Below are 15181 nucleotides of genomic sequence, written 5' to 3' on the forward strand. Positions count from 1 at the left end.
GTAGGGGGAGGTAGAGCGTACAGCCTAACCTGGTTGAGGGGAGCTCTTGCCCAAACAGGCTTCTAGCCCTGACTTTGCTTCCCTGTCCTCTCTCTACTTCTTCGCTACTCCTCTTCTTTGCTTTCTTTCTTCTTTCAAGAAACTAGGGGAGTAGGGGGAGGTAGAGCGTGCAGCCAAACTTTGTCAGTGTGAGTTGCAGCCAAAACAAGCTCCTTGCCCTGACTCTGCTTCCTTGTCCATCTTCTACTTTTCATTGTTTTCTCTCTCCCCTTATTACAGTGTGAAAGAAGGGGGAGGTAGAGCATACAGCCTAAATTTGTTGAGGAAGGCTTGAGCTCATACAGACTTCTTGCCATGACTCTGCTTCCCTGTCTTCTTTCTAACATCTCCCTACAGACACTTTTCTACGTTTTTTTCCTTCTCTCATGAAAGTAGGGGAGTAGGGGGAGGTAGAGCGTGCAGCCATAACTGGTTGAGGCGAGCTGAATCTCAAACAGGCTTCTTGCCCTGGATCTGCTTCCCTGTCCTCTTTTTAAAATCTCTATAGACTCTTGGTGTTCTCTCCCTTCACTTCCCCTCGAGAGGGAACACGGGGAGGTAGAGCTTGCAGCCTAAACTGGTTGAGGTAAGCTTGAGCTGCTTCCCTGTCCTCTTTCTAAAATCTCTATACGGACACTTTTCTTTGTGTTCTTTTTTCTCTCTTGAAAATGGGGGAGTAGGGGAGGTAGAGCGTGCAGCCTAAACTTGTTGAGGTGATCTTGAGAGCCAAAACAGGCTTCTTTGCCTTGTTATGCGTCCCTGTTCTCTTTCTACAGACACTTTTCCTTGTTTTCTTTCTTCTCTCATAGAAATGGAGGAGTATTGGGAGGTAGAGCGTGCAGCCTAACCTGGTAAGGGTGAGTTCTAGCAAATACAGGATTCTTGCCCTGACTCTGCTTCCTTGTCCTCTTTCTACATTCTCTTTTCATTGTTTTCTCTTTCATCTCATTACAGTAGGAAAGTAGGGGGAGGTAGAGCGTACAGCCTAACCTGGTTGAGGGGAGCTCTTGCCCAAACAGGCTTCTAGCCCTGACTTTGCTTCCCTGTCCTCTCTCTACTTCTTCGCTACTCCTCTTCTTTGCTTTCTTTCTTCTTTCAAGAAACTAGGGGAGTAGGGGGAGGTAGAGCGTGCAGCCAAACTTTGTCAGTTTGAGTTGCAGCCAAAACAAGCTCCTTGCCCTGACTCTGCTTCCTTGTCCATCTTCTACTTTTCATTGTTTTCTCTCTCCCCTTATTACAGTGTGAAAGAAGGGGGAGGTAGAGCATACAGCCTAAATTTGTTGAGGAAGGCTTGAGCTCATACAGACTTCTTGCCATGACTCTGCTTCCCTGTCTTCTTTCTAACATCTCCCTACAGACACTTTTCTACGTTTTTTTTCCTTCTCTCATGAAAGTAGGGGAGTAGGGGGAGGTAGAGCGTGTAGCCTAAACTGGTTAAGGTGATCTTGAGCTCATACAGACTTCTTGCGCTAGTTCTAATCTCCTGTCCTCTTTCTAACATCTCTCTACGGACACTTGTTTTCTCCCTCTTCATTACTGCAGGAAAGTAGGGGGAGGTAGAGCGTACAGCCTAAACTTGTTGAGGTGATCTTGAGGGCCAAAACAGGCTTCTTTGCCTTGTTATGCGTCCCTGTCCTCTTTCTACAGACTTGTTTCCTTGTTTTCGCTCTCTCTTCATTGCTGTAGGAAAGTAGGGGGAGGTAGAGCGTACAGGCTAAACTAGTTGAGGTGAGCTGCATCACATACTTCTTGCCCTGACTCTGCTTCCTTGTCCTCTTTCTACAGACTTGTTTCCTTGTTTTCTCTCTCTCTTCATGACAGTAGGAAAGTAGGGGGAGGTAGAGCGTTCAGCTTGAGGTGGGCTCTAGTTCAAACAGACTTCTTGCTTTGACTTTGCTTTCCTGTCCTCTTTCTAATATCTCTCTACAGACACTTCCTTTCTCTCTATCTTCACTTCCAGTTAAGGGAAGGTAGGGGGAGGTAGAGCGTACAGCCTAAACCTTCGCTTGCTTGATGAAACACCAGTGAAGGGAGGTATCCACTGACATATTGGCTCTTTGGATGTTAGGGGCCGTGTGGTAGATTGTGGAACCTAACAATAGAGGGCAGGTTTCTTCAGTGAGCACAAGTACCTGGTGTTTATTTCAAATGCATCAAATCCAGTTTAAATAAACACCATCACTTCAGCTTAAACATCCGACTTCAAAAACATCCTTTAAGGTATTAAAGAACATTCAGTGACAACATTGTGCATTTCAAATGGTGCTTTTATTGCAATGTGTTGCATTCCCACATTCATAGATGTTATAGATTTGTTAGTCAAAGCATCATTTCCTCAAGGTTGGCATCCTCACCTTGGAAAAAAAAAACAAAAAACAAAAGCAGAGGGATCAAATGCACGAGGTGTTTGTGTTTTGAGTGTAGTAGAGAAGTGTGTGTGTAAACTTGAGCAGCCACGAACATATGAATGAACAAAAACCTCCCAAAAAAATTTAGACTTCCAGTAGATGCAAAGAAAAGAGTTTTTTTTTTTTTTCTTTTTTTAAATCTCCAAACAAAAACAAAAAAAAGTAAGAGTTTTGTTTGTCTGTCAGCCTGCAGGACTCTCACTCCCTGCAGGATCTGGACCCGGCCTGAGACTGATTGTCTACAACATTCCAAAGAAAAGGTAGATTTCTTTATATTCACGTTACACACCTGAACAGGGGGGGTTGGGGGGTATTAAAAGAGACAGAAAGAGAGAGAGAGAGAAAAAGAGAAAATATAACATGCATAAAATTCTCGCAGATGAACATTGTCACTCATATTGTCTTGTAATAGCTGCTCCGATGCCTCTTTAAAAACAAACTTTACATGAGTGTAATATACAAAACTGGACAAAGATGAGTAAAATGTATAATATATATTTATATATATATTTATTTATATTAATTTGTACAAGGGAGAAAGTGGAACCTTGGTCATTCTTTTACTCTCCAGAGAAAGCATTACCGCCCCCGAAAACAACAGAGTGGTGAGTTAGTGTTCACAAACATGCCTTTTGTTTTTTTAAATTCAAAGTCTCTGAATCACATCCCAACACGGCGGCACTTACACGACACCCGACACCTGACGCTTTGAGAGCTCTCGCATGGAGGAGAGGTTAGTTTGGAACACCTGCAGGAGGAATGAGAGGGAGGACAGTGGTGCACGAGTACCAGTTTGGACTACATGTGGAGCGAGGAATCCTAACATTTGGGACTACTCTGAGACAAAACTGGAACCCCCTGATTCATACATCGGCCTAATCCTGCACCAGGCACACCACCACAACATCGCCAACATCCGGCGGCACAGAAGCGTGACAAGACGAGCAAAAACCAGAGAAGACAAGCGACACAGTGAGAGCGCCGTCCTTCATGTCAGTGCACAGAGGTTCAGTCTCACACACACACACACACACCAGATTTCAGCTGACAATAAAAAAAAAAAAAGCAAGTGTCCACCTTGGTTTGAGGAAAAACACGATGAGAGTGATCGCAGAGCGGCGGCAGTGGCGGTGATGGCGGCGGCGGCGGCGGCGGAGGAGTGAAACGGTTTCTGTGATCAGGAATGTTCTGGAGGAGGTTTTTAACAGTTCTCTGAGGAAGAGGAGAGAGAGGGCTGGGGGTGTCACCTGAAGAAGATTGGCATAGTTTTTATACTGAGGATCGGTTGGTGTAGAGAGAGAAAAGGACAGAAAAAGACAAAGAGAGAGAGACTACATTTACAAAGAAGGTACAATTTTAAGTCGTCTTTTAGGTTTCCACGAGTTCTTCTCTTAAATTCAGTTTGAGCTTCTGAAACTAACTTTCTTTACATTCAGGGGAGGGGGGGCTTTAACTCGATTCTCCAAATACCGGTCTGATTGAGACTCTTTCTGATGGCCTTTTCACTCACACGTGACGTACGTGAGACTTCATATAAAGTGCAAAATTAGATTGTATTTGCAAATTCCTGGAATAATTTGATTAATCTTCTATGCGTGTAAAAAAGTCATTTAAAATACAGTAAACTTTTTCTTCTATAAAGGTGAAAAAAGGTTTTAAAAAAACCCTGCTTAACAAGGTTATTATTGTTAAACAGCAAAAAGGAAAAGTATATATATACACGAGGCACCTCAAGTTTGGTATAAAGTTAAAGAATGACGATTTAAAAGCTGAGAAAAGGTCATCAGATATCCGCTGAGAGGGAGAGACTTGGAACTACACTGACGGGGCTCTGAGTGTGGAAACTAACGTTTGCTCCAGTGTTAATTCGACAAGTGAGGAAAATGCTTCTTTCGGTAAGGTGCATAGCTATCGGTTGCAATGTGTTTTTTTTTTTCTTTCTTCCTGTAAACGAGTGATAGCACTTCAGGCACGAAAAAGAGCTCGTTTGCAAAAGCGGGGACGCCGCCGAACGAACAAACGATCGAACAAACGAACGTGTCGCAGAGAAACCGCTTTTAAAACGAGCGTGGAGGAACATGCTAGAGGAGTCGGACGTCGCTGCGTGAGGAGGAGTTTAATTATGGCCCTTTTCCACCGGCCCGTCTCAGCCCTACTCCACTTGACTCGACTCGGTTTGTGTTGCCTTTCCACCAAGTGGCAACCTCTGGTCTCAAAATATGAAGCCCATACAGAAGTGTTATAAACTGCAGTTTGTTAAGCGTCCACTTGAGGCTGGCTGCAGAAACACCGGAAACCACATAGACATGAATGGGAAAAAGACGATCTTTGCAGCATTAATAAAATGCTCTACGAAGCTAATCTCTATATCGGCACACAGTGTACAGGGGGTGAATTATTTTCTAACATGACGGTTCAGAAGATATTAAGATTACAAGTTTTTGCCCAAATAAGGACATGACTGACGTGACTCCCAGTCGGGAACACATAGCCATTGGCTAGGAGGCTCACACTACGTCACACTCTGCCTGGTTGAGTTCAGCATTTCCAATATGGCTGCCGCCGTCGATTGGCTTGGTGACGTCATGGATACTATGTCCATATTTTATACAGTCTATGGTTTCCACGTTTCTTCGTGTCTGATACCAGTTTTTCGTACCTGCTCTGCTCCGGTTCCAAGCGAGCTGAGCCGATACTAAAAGGTGACGTCGACGGACTGCCGGCCACTGATTGGTCAGAGAGTGTTGTCACTGAAGAGATCAGTACTGTACGATGTCTGCATGCAAAGTTTCTCTGTGGTCCGTTGACAAGGTCCAGACACCATGTCCTCCATGTCCTCCATGGTTTGTGGTTGATGTGTGCGCAGTAGTGTTAATTTCGGCGGCTATTTTAGATGTAGTCTTAATCTTTAGACGAATATGCCTGTTAGACTTAGTCACATTTTAGTCTTTTGAGCCCTTTTTACTCTTAGTCTAGTTTTAGTCAGATTTTAGTCTTTGATTTTTGCCAAATCATTTTCTCTCTTTAAAATAATTCCTGTAGTCGATCAGATATCAGTATCAGGGTTAAACTAAGTGTTCAAATAGTCAATATTTCACTCTTTTGACGCTTTTGTGTAATATCTGAAGTTTAATGATTTAGCCTCTAACTGCTAAAAAAGTAAAAAGGAAACATTCTTGGTGTGACCACTATGAAGATATTTGGATTCTCTTGATTCAAATAAAAATGCCATGGACACAATATAAGGGCTGTATTGCACTTTTACAACGGTCCCTGAATGCACCTGCACCGGACAGACAGTCAGTTCATGGCACTCTGAAATGCATCTGCATCTTTCAACAAGGAGTTGATGCAAACTTACGAAATGCGTCTGATGTTTCACCAAACTGGATTAAATCAAGCTGTAGACGCAGAGCTTTTTATGGTAATAGGGGCAAAAACATCAAATATTAAACAGACGCCCCCCCGGTTGTGTCTTTGTCACTAACGCACACCGGTCTTTTCAGCCCTTTTAAGTCTTAGTCTAGTTTTAGTCAAATTTTAGTCTTTGATTTTTGTCAAATCATTTTCTCTCTTTAAAATAATTACTATAGTCGATCTGATATCAGTATCAGGGTTATACCAAGTGTTCAAATAGTCAATATTTCACTCTTTTAAACACTTTTGTGTAATATCTGAAGTTTAATGATTAAGCCTCTAACTGCTAAAAAGTAAAAATTCTTGATGTGACCACTATGAAGATATTTTGATTCTCTTGATTCAAATAAAAATGCCATAAACACAATATAAGGGCTGTATTGCACTTTTACGACGGCCCCTGAATGCACCTGCACCGGACAGACAGTCAGTTCATGGCACTCTGAAATGCATCTGCATCTTTCAACAAGGAGTTGATCCAAACTTGCTAAATGTGTGTGATGTTTCACCAAACTAGATTAAATCAAGCTGTAGACGCCGAGCTTTTTATGGTAATGGCGGCAAAAACATCAAATATTAAACAGACGTCCCCCGGTTGTGTCTTTGTCACTAACGCACACCGGTCTTTTCAGCCCTTTTTAGTCTTAGTCTAGTTTTAGTCAAATTTTAGTCTTTGATTTTTGTCAAATCATTTTCTCTCTTTAAAATAATTCATGTAGTCGATCAGATATCAGTATCAGGGTTATACCAAGTGTTCAAATAGTCAATATTTCACTCTTTTAACACTTTTGTGTAATATCTGAAGTTTAATGATTTAGCCTCTAACTGCTAAAAAAGTTAAAAGGAAACATTCTTGATGTGACCACTGTGAAGATATTTTGATTCACACATTTGATGAACACAATACAAGGGCTGTATTGCACTTTTACGACGGTCCCTGAATGCACCTGCACCGGACAGAGTCAGTTCACGGCACTCTGAAATGCATCTGCATCTTTGATGACAAGGAGTTGATCCAAACTTACTAAATGTGTCTGATGTTTCACCAAACTGGATTAAATCAAGCTGTAGATGCAGAGCTTTTTAAGGTGATCGCGACAACGTCAAACATCAAATATTAAACAGACGTCCCCCGGTTGTGTCTTTGTCATTGACGCACACCGGGGGGTAAAAATCCTCAATGAAGATGAGACAGATGCATGGAGGTGAGGAGAGCTGGTTCATAAAGCACACCTGCTGCAGGTAGCGACCAAGCTAACACTGAGGCCCTCAGATAATAACTCAGCCTGTCACAGGAAGTCATCACGCCATCTTTTAAAGACGCACAGCACAGGGGGAAACATGGATTTTGAATGTCCGACGGAAATCTAATCATACGCCCGTCAGAGTTTTTATTATCAGTGATGCAGTTTAGCGCGTCTTAGTCTCGTTACCGTCATGAAGAAATGGTTGTTGACATTTATCGTCATAATTTTCGTTAACAAAATTAACGCTAGTGCGCAGCAGTTTGTGTTATGATGACCCCGCCCACCGTCGAGCAGAGTCGAGTAGAGCCGAGTGGAGTCAAGTAGGGCTGGAACTGTTTAGTGGAAAAGGACCATAAATGAGGACAGGGGGGCCGCTACATTATGTCTTGTCCAGTGATGATGAAGTTTGCATATGATTTCCCGTTGAAACATCTCGAAGCTTTGGTCGTTTACTATTAACAAATGCAAAAAAAAAAAAAAAAAAAAGGCTACATCAGTCAGACAGAAAGAGACACACAACAAGCAGGCAATGCTTCTCCAAAAAACCAAGGCTCCACTCTCCCAGATCTGCTTAAACTTTTTTTGACAACAGAGAAAAATTAAATAATATGGCCTTTTTTCTTATTTTTTTTTTCTTTTTTTTTCTTTAAATTAACCCGTACAAAAAAAAAAAGCCAGTCCACGCTGCTTCTCTCTCAGTAAAATCACATTCAGCAGTCGCTAAAAACCATTCTCTGGCATAGTTAATCTGAAACACCCACAGGTACACTGTGCAGGGTCTAAAGAGTAAAAAGAAGAGAAGAATCAAACCAGGACATCTTCCACTTTTCCATCTTCGAGAACACCAGATATACAGTATTAATCACTTACACACATACATACATACGCACTCACTGATAGTCATATACATACACACGTCATCAGAAAAATAAAAAAGTAGAAAACATAAAATAAAAACATGACGGAGGCGAGTAGTTTTTTTTTTTACCACAATCTCGGAGCACTACTTTTTTTTGTTGATTCTGAACAAATACATATTCACATTTCTCTGTTATATACATTATGTTAACATCTTGAATGTTACAAAAGAACCTAACCTTGTACCTGTTAATCGTAGTGAGGAAGGAGGGACTGTTGTTTCCACTGAATGGCTGTTTTGCATACAAAATCAAAAATCAAAAAAAAAAAAACAGAGTACATATGCATTGGTTGTATTTGGCATGTCGGTTTTGTTACAAACACAGGATGAGAGATTTGAGAGTTGAGTTTTTTCTGCAGTTTAACAGGGTTGTAGAGGAAACCATTTCCATAGGAATGCCTATTCCACGCAGAAGAAGTGAGAGGAGAGAGGAGGAGGAGGAGGAGGAGGAGGAAGAGGAAGAGGAGGAGGTAGGAGGGCTTTCAATACTGTATGTGTGAAATAATCAGAGCAGAGGAACAAGAGGAGGCTGAGACTGGCAGAATCCTTCCAGAAAATACATTCTTCCACTTTGTGCAGCTTCTGTCTCTTCGGAGTATTTGAATACATCGACCAAACAGTGGCACAGGAGGGTCCGACCGACGCGTTCACACTGTGAGGAACAAAACGTTTAAAAGGAAGTCCGTGAATTTGATTTCAGGGCTCTTGTTTCCTGACAGCGCAGCGAAGGAAGAGTCAAATTGACAAGAATTTAAGTGCTGTCAATCAACGTCAACATCGTTTCAATTTATTTTCATTGTGGCGTTGCCTCCTTAGTATCTCCAGCATGAATCAGGTTCACTTTAACTTAAGAGCTTCTTGTTCTGGGGTTAGAAAGTAGTTTGTTTTTCGCGTCTCCACAAGCTCATGAGAAGTAACGGAAAGCCTCAGTTTGGAGGTAGAGGGAAGTTTAAATCTGAGACTCCGTTACATTTCACGCAATCCTGTGGAGACCAACATCAAGGTAGTGGGATTGGATGTAGCACAAATGTTAATCTCCTTACTTCATTTGATTATCAGAAAAAAGGGAATCGATTGCTGATACTGTCTCAAACCAGTTTTTTTGTATATTAAATTTTTAGCCATTTCTGAGAAACTCAAACAAAGATGGACTTATTTTTTTTCCAATTATTTGCTAATCTCAACCTAAGCAAAGCATTAGACTTTAAAAAAAATGCCTGCTTAGATTTCACAAGTCAGTCTGAACTCAGAGAAGCACAAGAGTTCGATCACAGATACATCTATACGCAGTTGATACAGTTCTCTACATTGGAGGAACCAACCGTCTTTTGTTTAACAAGACATAAGTGTGTTTGTTTAAAGTTTATTAAGTGCTTCGATGTCAGAAGGGTTGGATCAGAGTGCCTGAACTTGACCAAAGGTAGCGTCAAGCAGGTGCATCAAAAAAGTATCAGAGTTAAGTCGTAGGACAGCGAAGAATCTGCAGGATATCTACATATGTAAATGATACAATTCTGTACATTCTAGGAACCAATCAGCTGTCTGTGTAACATTTAATAAGTGCTTCAAAACCAGAAGAGCAGAATCAGAATGACTGAAAGTGCCACAAGTATCAGAGTTTAGCCACCAAACAGCTGACAATCTGCAGAATGTCTTTTTATGCAGATGATACAGTTCTGTATCCATCTGACAAGATTCTTATGGGTTCATTTGAGATCTAAGCAGAACTAAAATGTCAGAGGAGCTGGATTAGAATAACTGAACTTGCAAACGGCCAATCGAAGAAGTATCAAGGTGGAGTCCCAAAACAGCTACAAATCTGCATAACATCTACGTATGCAGATGATACAGTTCTTTACATTCTAGGAACCAATCAGCTGTCTGTGTGAAATTTAAGAAGTGCTTCAAAACCAGAAGAGCAGAATCAGAATGACTGAAAGTGCCACAAGGTGAGTGTCAGAGTTCAGCCACAAAACAGCTGATGATCTGCAGAATATCTACGTATGCAGACGATACAGTTCTTTACACTCTGGAAATCCATCTAACAAGATTCTTAGGGGTTCATTTGAGATCTAAGGAGTACTCAAATGTCAGAAGAGCTGGATCAGAACAGGCGATTGAAGAAGTATTAGAGTTGAGTCCCAAAACAGCTAAGAATCTGCAGGATGTCTACGTATGCAGACGATACAGTTCTTTACATTCTAGGAGCCAATCGGCTGATCGGATTTTTGCGTGTTTGAATTTCAATAAGTGCTTGGACTTCAGAGAAGCTGGATCAGAGATAGGAGACATTTAAGGGAGGTGGAACATTTAGCTCAACGGTCATTACAAAGTCGCTCACAGTGTGAAAACTCGGTCCAAAGGAAAGATTACCAGACAGAACTCCTGCCTGATAAAACAACAATGAGGTAATAAAAAGGTGATGATTTATCCACATGCTTCTCTAATAAATATACACAGAAAAATAGAAAAATAAAAAAACCATCTCAGAGAGAGTCTTGGTAGACGTTTGAGTCCAGGAGGCAGAGTGTTTTCTGTCTTTAAATGACACAGAAAGAAAAGGTGTTGAAATCCTGGGCCTCTGTTTGGATACACAGTGCATCGATCTGCACACAAACACGTTTTGAATACACACACAGAGGCTTTTCAGCTGAGCACAAAGTGGTTCTCACATCATACAACATTGGAGGAGTCGGTGGGTGGAATGTTGACCTTTGCATACTATCCCTCTGTATCTGTTGCATACGGTTTATATATGTGGCGTCTCTGTAAAAACAGTACACAGGAGAGCCCTAAAATCCACTGCAGGAGCATCAGACTGGGTGTTGTTGACCTATTGCGAGCGTGTGACGTTACAGGGGGTCTATTTGTGAGTTCTAATATCTGGATTTGATGTCTGGGCTGTGTGCAAAAACCCTCTCCAAGGATACTGCCTCAAATTTTACACGATAGAGTTGGGACAAAAGAATAGACGAGGAGTTGTTCAATCAGGGAGCGTGGGATTTCGTGCTGGAAACAGATGTGGCAAATTCGTGGAAACACTGAGTAACCCTTGTGGTTGTTTAAATCCCTGCTTCTCCCTTAATGAATCATCCCCGATTAAAAAAAAAGGAAAGTCCCTTAAATCACAATATCTTGTTTGTTGGACTCGGCGGATAATCCAGAACCTAATAACTCACAGATTAAACCCAAAGGAAGCCTGTGAATCCAAACTATCATTCTCTGCATCGCTGTTTTCTTCAATTTACAAAAACACACTTCTAATTTTGCTCTGTGAATTTTTGCTAGCATGGAGCGACTTGTGCAGGACTTTTTCTGCAAAATTTTGAATTACTTTTACTTTACTGTTGACAACTTCTCAAACAAGGCAATATGTAGGTTGTATTTGAACATATTTAGAACAATAATGCACTGAAATCAAGCCGCAACTTCCGGTCTTAAAATTTGAAGCCAATGCGGAAGTGCTAAAAACTGCAGTTCATCAAGCGTCCACTAGAGGCTGACTGCAGAAACCCCAATAAACATGTTTACAGCCTGGTTAAATAAACAGTTTAGGTCCGAATAGCTTATTTCTCTATCGGCACCAGGCGAGAACCTCCGGTCTAAAAATATGAGTCCAATACGGAAGTGCTAAAAACTGCAGTTCATCAAGTATCCTCTTGAGGCTGGCTCCGGGAGCACCAGAAACCACATACACACCAATTCAAAAAAGCTGATCTTTACAGCAGAAATAAACATGTTTACGGCCTGGTTCAAAAGACGATTGTAGTCTGGATAGCTAATTTCTCGATCGGCACACATTGGGGGGTTGAATTTTTTTCTAATGAGGCAATTTCGAAGATATTAAGATTACGAGTCCTCCAATGAGAGGCACAGCTGACTTGATTGACAGGCGGGAAAACTGTAGCTGTTGGCTAGGAGGCTCAAAGCCCGCCTCTTTACCTCACAATCGCTGATGATTGGCCTCAAAACAGCGCTTCAGAAACAGATGGGTGACGTCACGGATACTACGTCCATATTTTATACAGTCTATGATCGGCACATACTGTACGGGGTAGAATTTTTTCATATCTCGTATTTACGCTTATCTTAAACTTACGAATTTTGCCCAAATAAGGGCATGGCGGACTTAATTGACAGGCAGGCACCCTGTAGCTGTTAGCAAAAAGGTTAAATGCCCGCCTCTTTACCTCACACTAGCTTGGACGAAGTTAGGTTGAGTTCAGGATTTCCAATATGGCACCCGCCGACCATCGGCTTCAAAACAGCGCTTCAGAAACTCCGCCCATTTTTTATACAGTCTATGACTTTAATACAGCATAATTTAGAAGGAAAGAATTAAGTCCAATGACTCAACAATTAGTATTAATGGCTTATGGTTCAGTTAAGGCAACAAAACTCCTAAATTAGAAGTAGGAAGATGTTGTGATTTGAGGGTTAGAATAAAAACACCACTTTAATTTGGCCTGAATTGAAAACAGTGGTTTTAGGGAGTCCTGTGAAAAAGGTCACTTGAACGCATCAGAGTGAGCCCATGACTCAGCATTTCAAAGTGTGTATTCAGAGGCAGCATCTTAGGAGGGTTCGGTGTACAATAAGAAGCACATTTTGTCCGTGTGTGTGTGTGTGTGTGTGTGTGTGTGTGTGTGATCCTTGATTGTTAACAGAGGTCTGTTATCGCTGAGAGACACAGTGTCTGACTGAGCAACAGTAGTCGACAGAAAACTGTACGAGTGTGTGTTTGAGTATGTGTGTGTGTGTGTGTGTGTCGCCAGTGGAGTGAAGTCTTCATCAGGGGGAACCAGAGGTGGAGGGAGGAGAGGGTTGAATCCCAAAAAAAGAATACAAAATAAAACACTGATTTAAAAGAATAAAAAAACAGGTCTGCAGGAGAAACAGGAACCTTTTTTTGAGACTCAACCCCCGCCCCGTTTTTCAATTTCATGACAGCTTTAAATGAATTACCCATCACATCATTGTTAGGAACTTCTACTCTAAAGCCTCTACTTAAATGTCATTATATAGGAACAATAACATAAAGTGCGTTGTTTGCTGCGATCCGGATTCGACACGAATGCACATGAGTACCGTTAGCATCCCCCGGAGGTCGTGTGATCGCAGCAAAGATCGCAACCTTAACGTATCATTTTGCTTTTTCTTTTTTAATACAATGGTTACAAACACTTGAACTGTCTGAAAAGTTCTCTTGAAAGTATTGTACATACATAAGAATAAAAAAAGAGCAAGCAAAGATGGCTCCCTGGTTGCCACAAGAGAAACCCCCCTTTTCGCACTGAGCAGGAATGAAACCCTAGCTATGTTTTCTTAATCTTTAAATTTGCTTTTCACATTTCAGAAGTTGGTAAAAACTTCCTCCTCCACTGCGGTATCACAATACCATGATGCCAAAATGAAAATAATCTCCCAAAAACCATGAGGTGACATTATTAGAGTTCAAATAAAAACCTGGATCGAATCACATTATACATAGTTTTGCTGTTTTTCTGAGTCATCAATTAATTACACTTTGTTTCTTTTTTTTTTTTTTAAAAGGAAAGCAGTTACAAGAGAAGAGTGAGCTCATCCACAAGTCTTTGTCCTTCTGTACTGTACAATACTACCCGCCTGCATGGTGCACATGGCAAACAACACTGATAGGCCGAGAGATAGCATGAAAGATACACAGAGAGAAAGAGAGAGAGAGAGATAGATAGAAGAAGAAGAAGAACCACACAGGGCTCTGTATTCACAGCTGCTGAGGTGAGGGGTAAAATGTGACGGACAGACAGTTAAATAATCATAACAGTCTTATTTTTTTATACTTTGAAAAATAATAAAAATAAAACTTCCTCCTGTGTGGAAGAAAGACACGTAAGTTCCAAACTGAGCAGCATCCCGTCTGTCTCCCATCCATCCATCCATCCATCCATCAATCAATCCATCCATCCGTTCTGGCTGTTGTCAAAGCTTGTTCTGATGATCATGAATCATGATGACGATGAAGATGACGGTGAGAGCAGAAGATTTTTTTTTAAACAAAACAATTCCACTGAAAATAAAAAAACAGGAGATAAAATAATATGTAGAAGAAGTAGTAGAAGTAGAAGAAGAAGAAGAAGAAGAAGAAGCAGAGCTTGTGAAAAACTCAAACTTCCACCAGGCACTGTAGCTGATAGAGAGAGACAGTCACAGAACCAGCTGATACTGAGCTTCTATCCCACAATGCCACAGAGGTCTGAAACCTTACACATTCCCACATCGCTGAGAGACAGGTAGAGGAAAAACTCAAATAAAAAACAAACAAAAAAAAAAAGCCAGAGGTGCTGCTAACGTGTGGGATAATCCCACACTTTTTAAGAGCTCAGCTGTATGCTGGAACTCATGCTCCCAAGATGCACTGCTGCTGCTGTTGCTGCTGCTGCTGCTGCTTCTGCCGTGACGGTCCAGCAGAGAGAGAGAGAGAGAAAAAACAACAACAACAAAAATAAAAAAAAGAGGCCGGCCCTGATTTGACAGTGACGACAACTTGGCAAATCTACAAATGATGTCGCAGTTGTTTTCTTGGGTCAGGAAGCAGAAGTAGGTCACCGAGGAATGAGCAGCGAGACAACACTGCCTTAAATAGGCTGAGGCAGACAGACAGGTTGTCAGACAGATTAGACAGGCAGGTTTAAATACACTGCTGCTCCTTCTGACTTGAGTCTTTTCTTCTTTAAGTTCTGGGCGGTAAAACAAAACCGGCCCAGGATCCACCGCCGCCGCCGGTCGCACAGAAGTGGTGAGGGCCCACCGCGGACCACTCTGAAGCCAACGCGCCGCGGCCGTCCACACATCCATCCTTCTTCCATCCATCCATCCGAAAAGGTGAGACAGAGACAGCAATGGGTCTGGTGCACCGACCTCCGAGGAGGAGGCGTAGAAGTGAGAAGTAGAGGGTAAGAGCAGGAGAGCTGGAGGTGGGTGGGGTCGTCACTCGGTGAGCAGCTGCTGGAGGAGGCTCTTCTGCTGGGCCTGGTTGTTCTGGGAGCCCTGGGGTCCCGGAGCCTTCTGGGAGGCCGCGGTGCCAATGGAGCTCTGGTTCAGGTAGGAGTCGCTGCCCACCAGGTTGACGGTGCACTGGACGTCCGCAAAGACCTGAACCTGCTGCACCT

At 42.1% G+C, this 15181-nt stretch overlaps 1 protein-coding gene across 1 annotated transcript in view; it reads right to left on the bottom strand.

Annotated features, from left to right (window-relative positions):
- Nucleotides 1-7926: 7926 nt before the first annotated feature.
- The window catches only part of ncoa1 (nuclear receptor coactivator 1), an 81234-nt gene continuing 73979 nt past the window's right edge, over nt 7927-15181 (bottom strand). Inside the window, exon 22 of the mRNA XM_034698858.1 lies at nt 7927-15179. Within this exon, the coding sequence (XP_034554749.1) occupies nt 15000-15179 (180 nt within the window). The 3' untranslated portion in view covers nt 7927-14999. The remainder of the gene's footprint in view (nt 15180-15181) is intronic.

The sequence above is a fragment of the Notolabrus celidotus genome, chromosome 13 (assembly GCF_009762535.1).
Source record: "Notolabrus celidotus isolate fNotCel1 chromosome 13, fNotCel1.pri, whole genome shotgun sequence".
In the NCBI taxonomy this organism is placed as follows: Eukaryota; Metazoa; Chordata; class Actinopteri; order Labriformes; family Labridae; genus Notolabrus; species Notolabrus celidotus.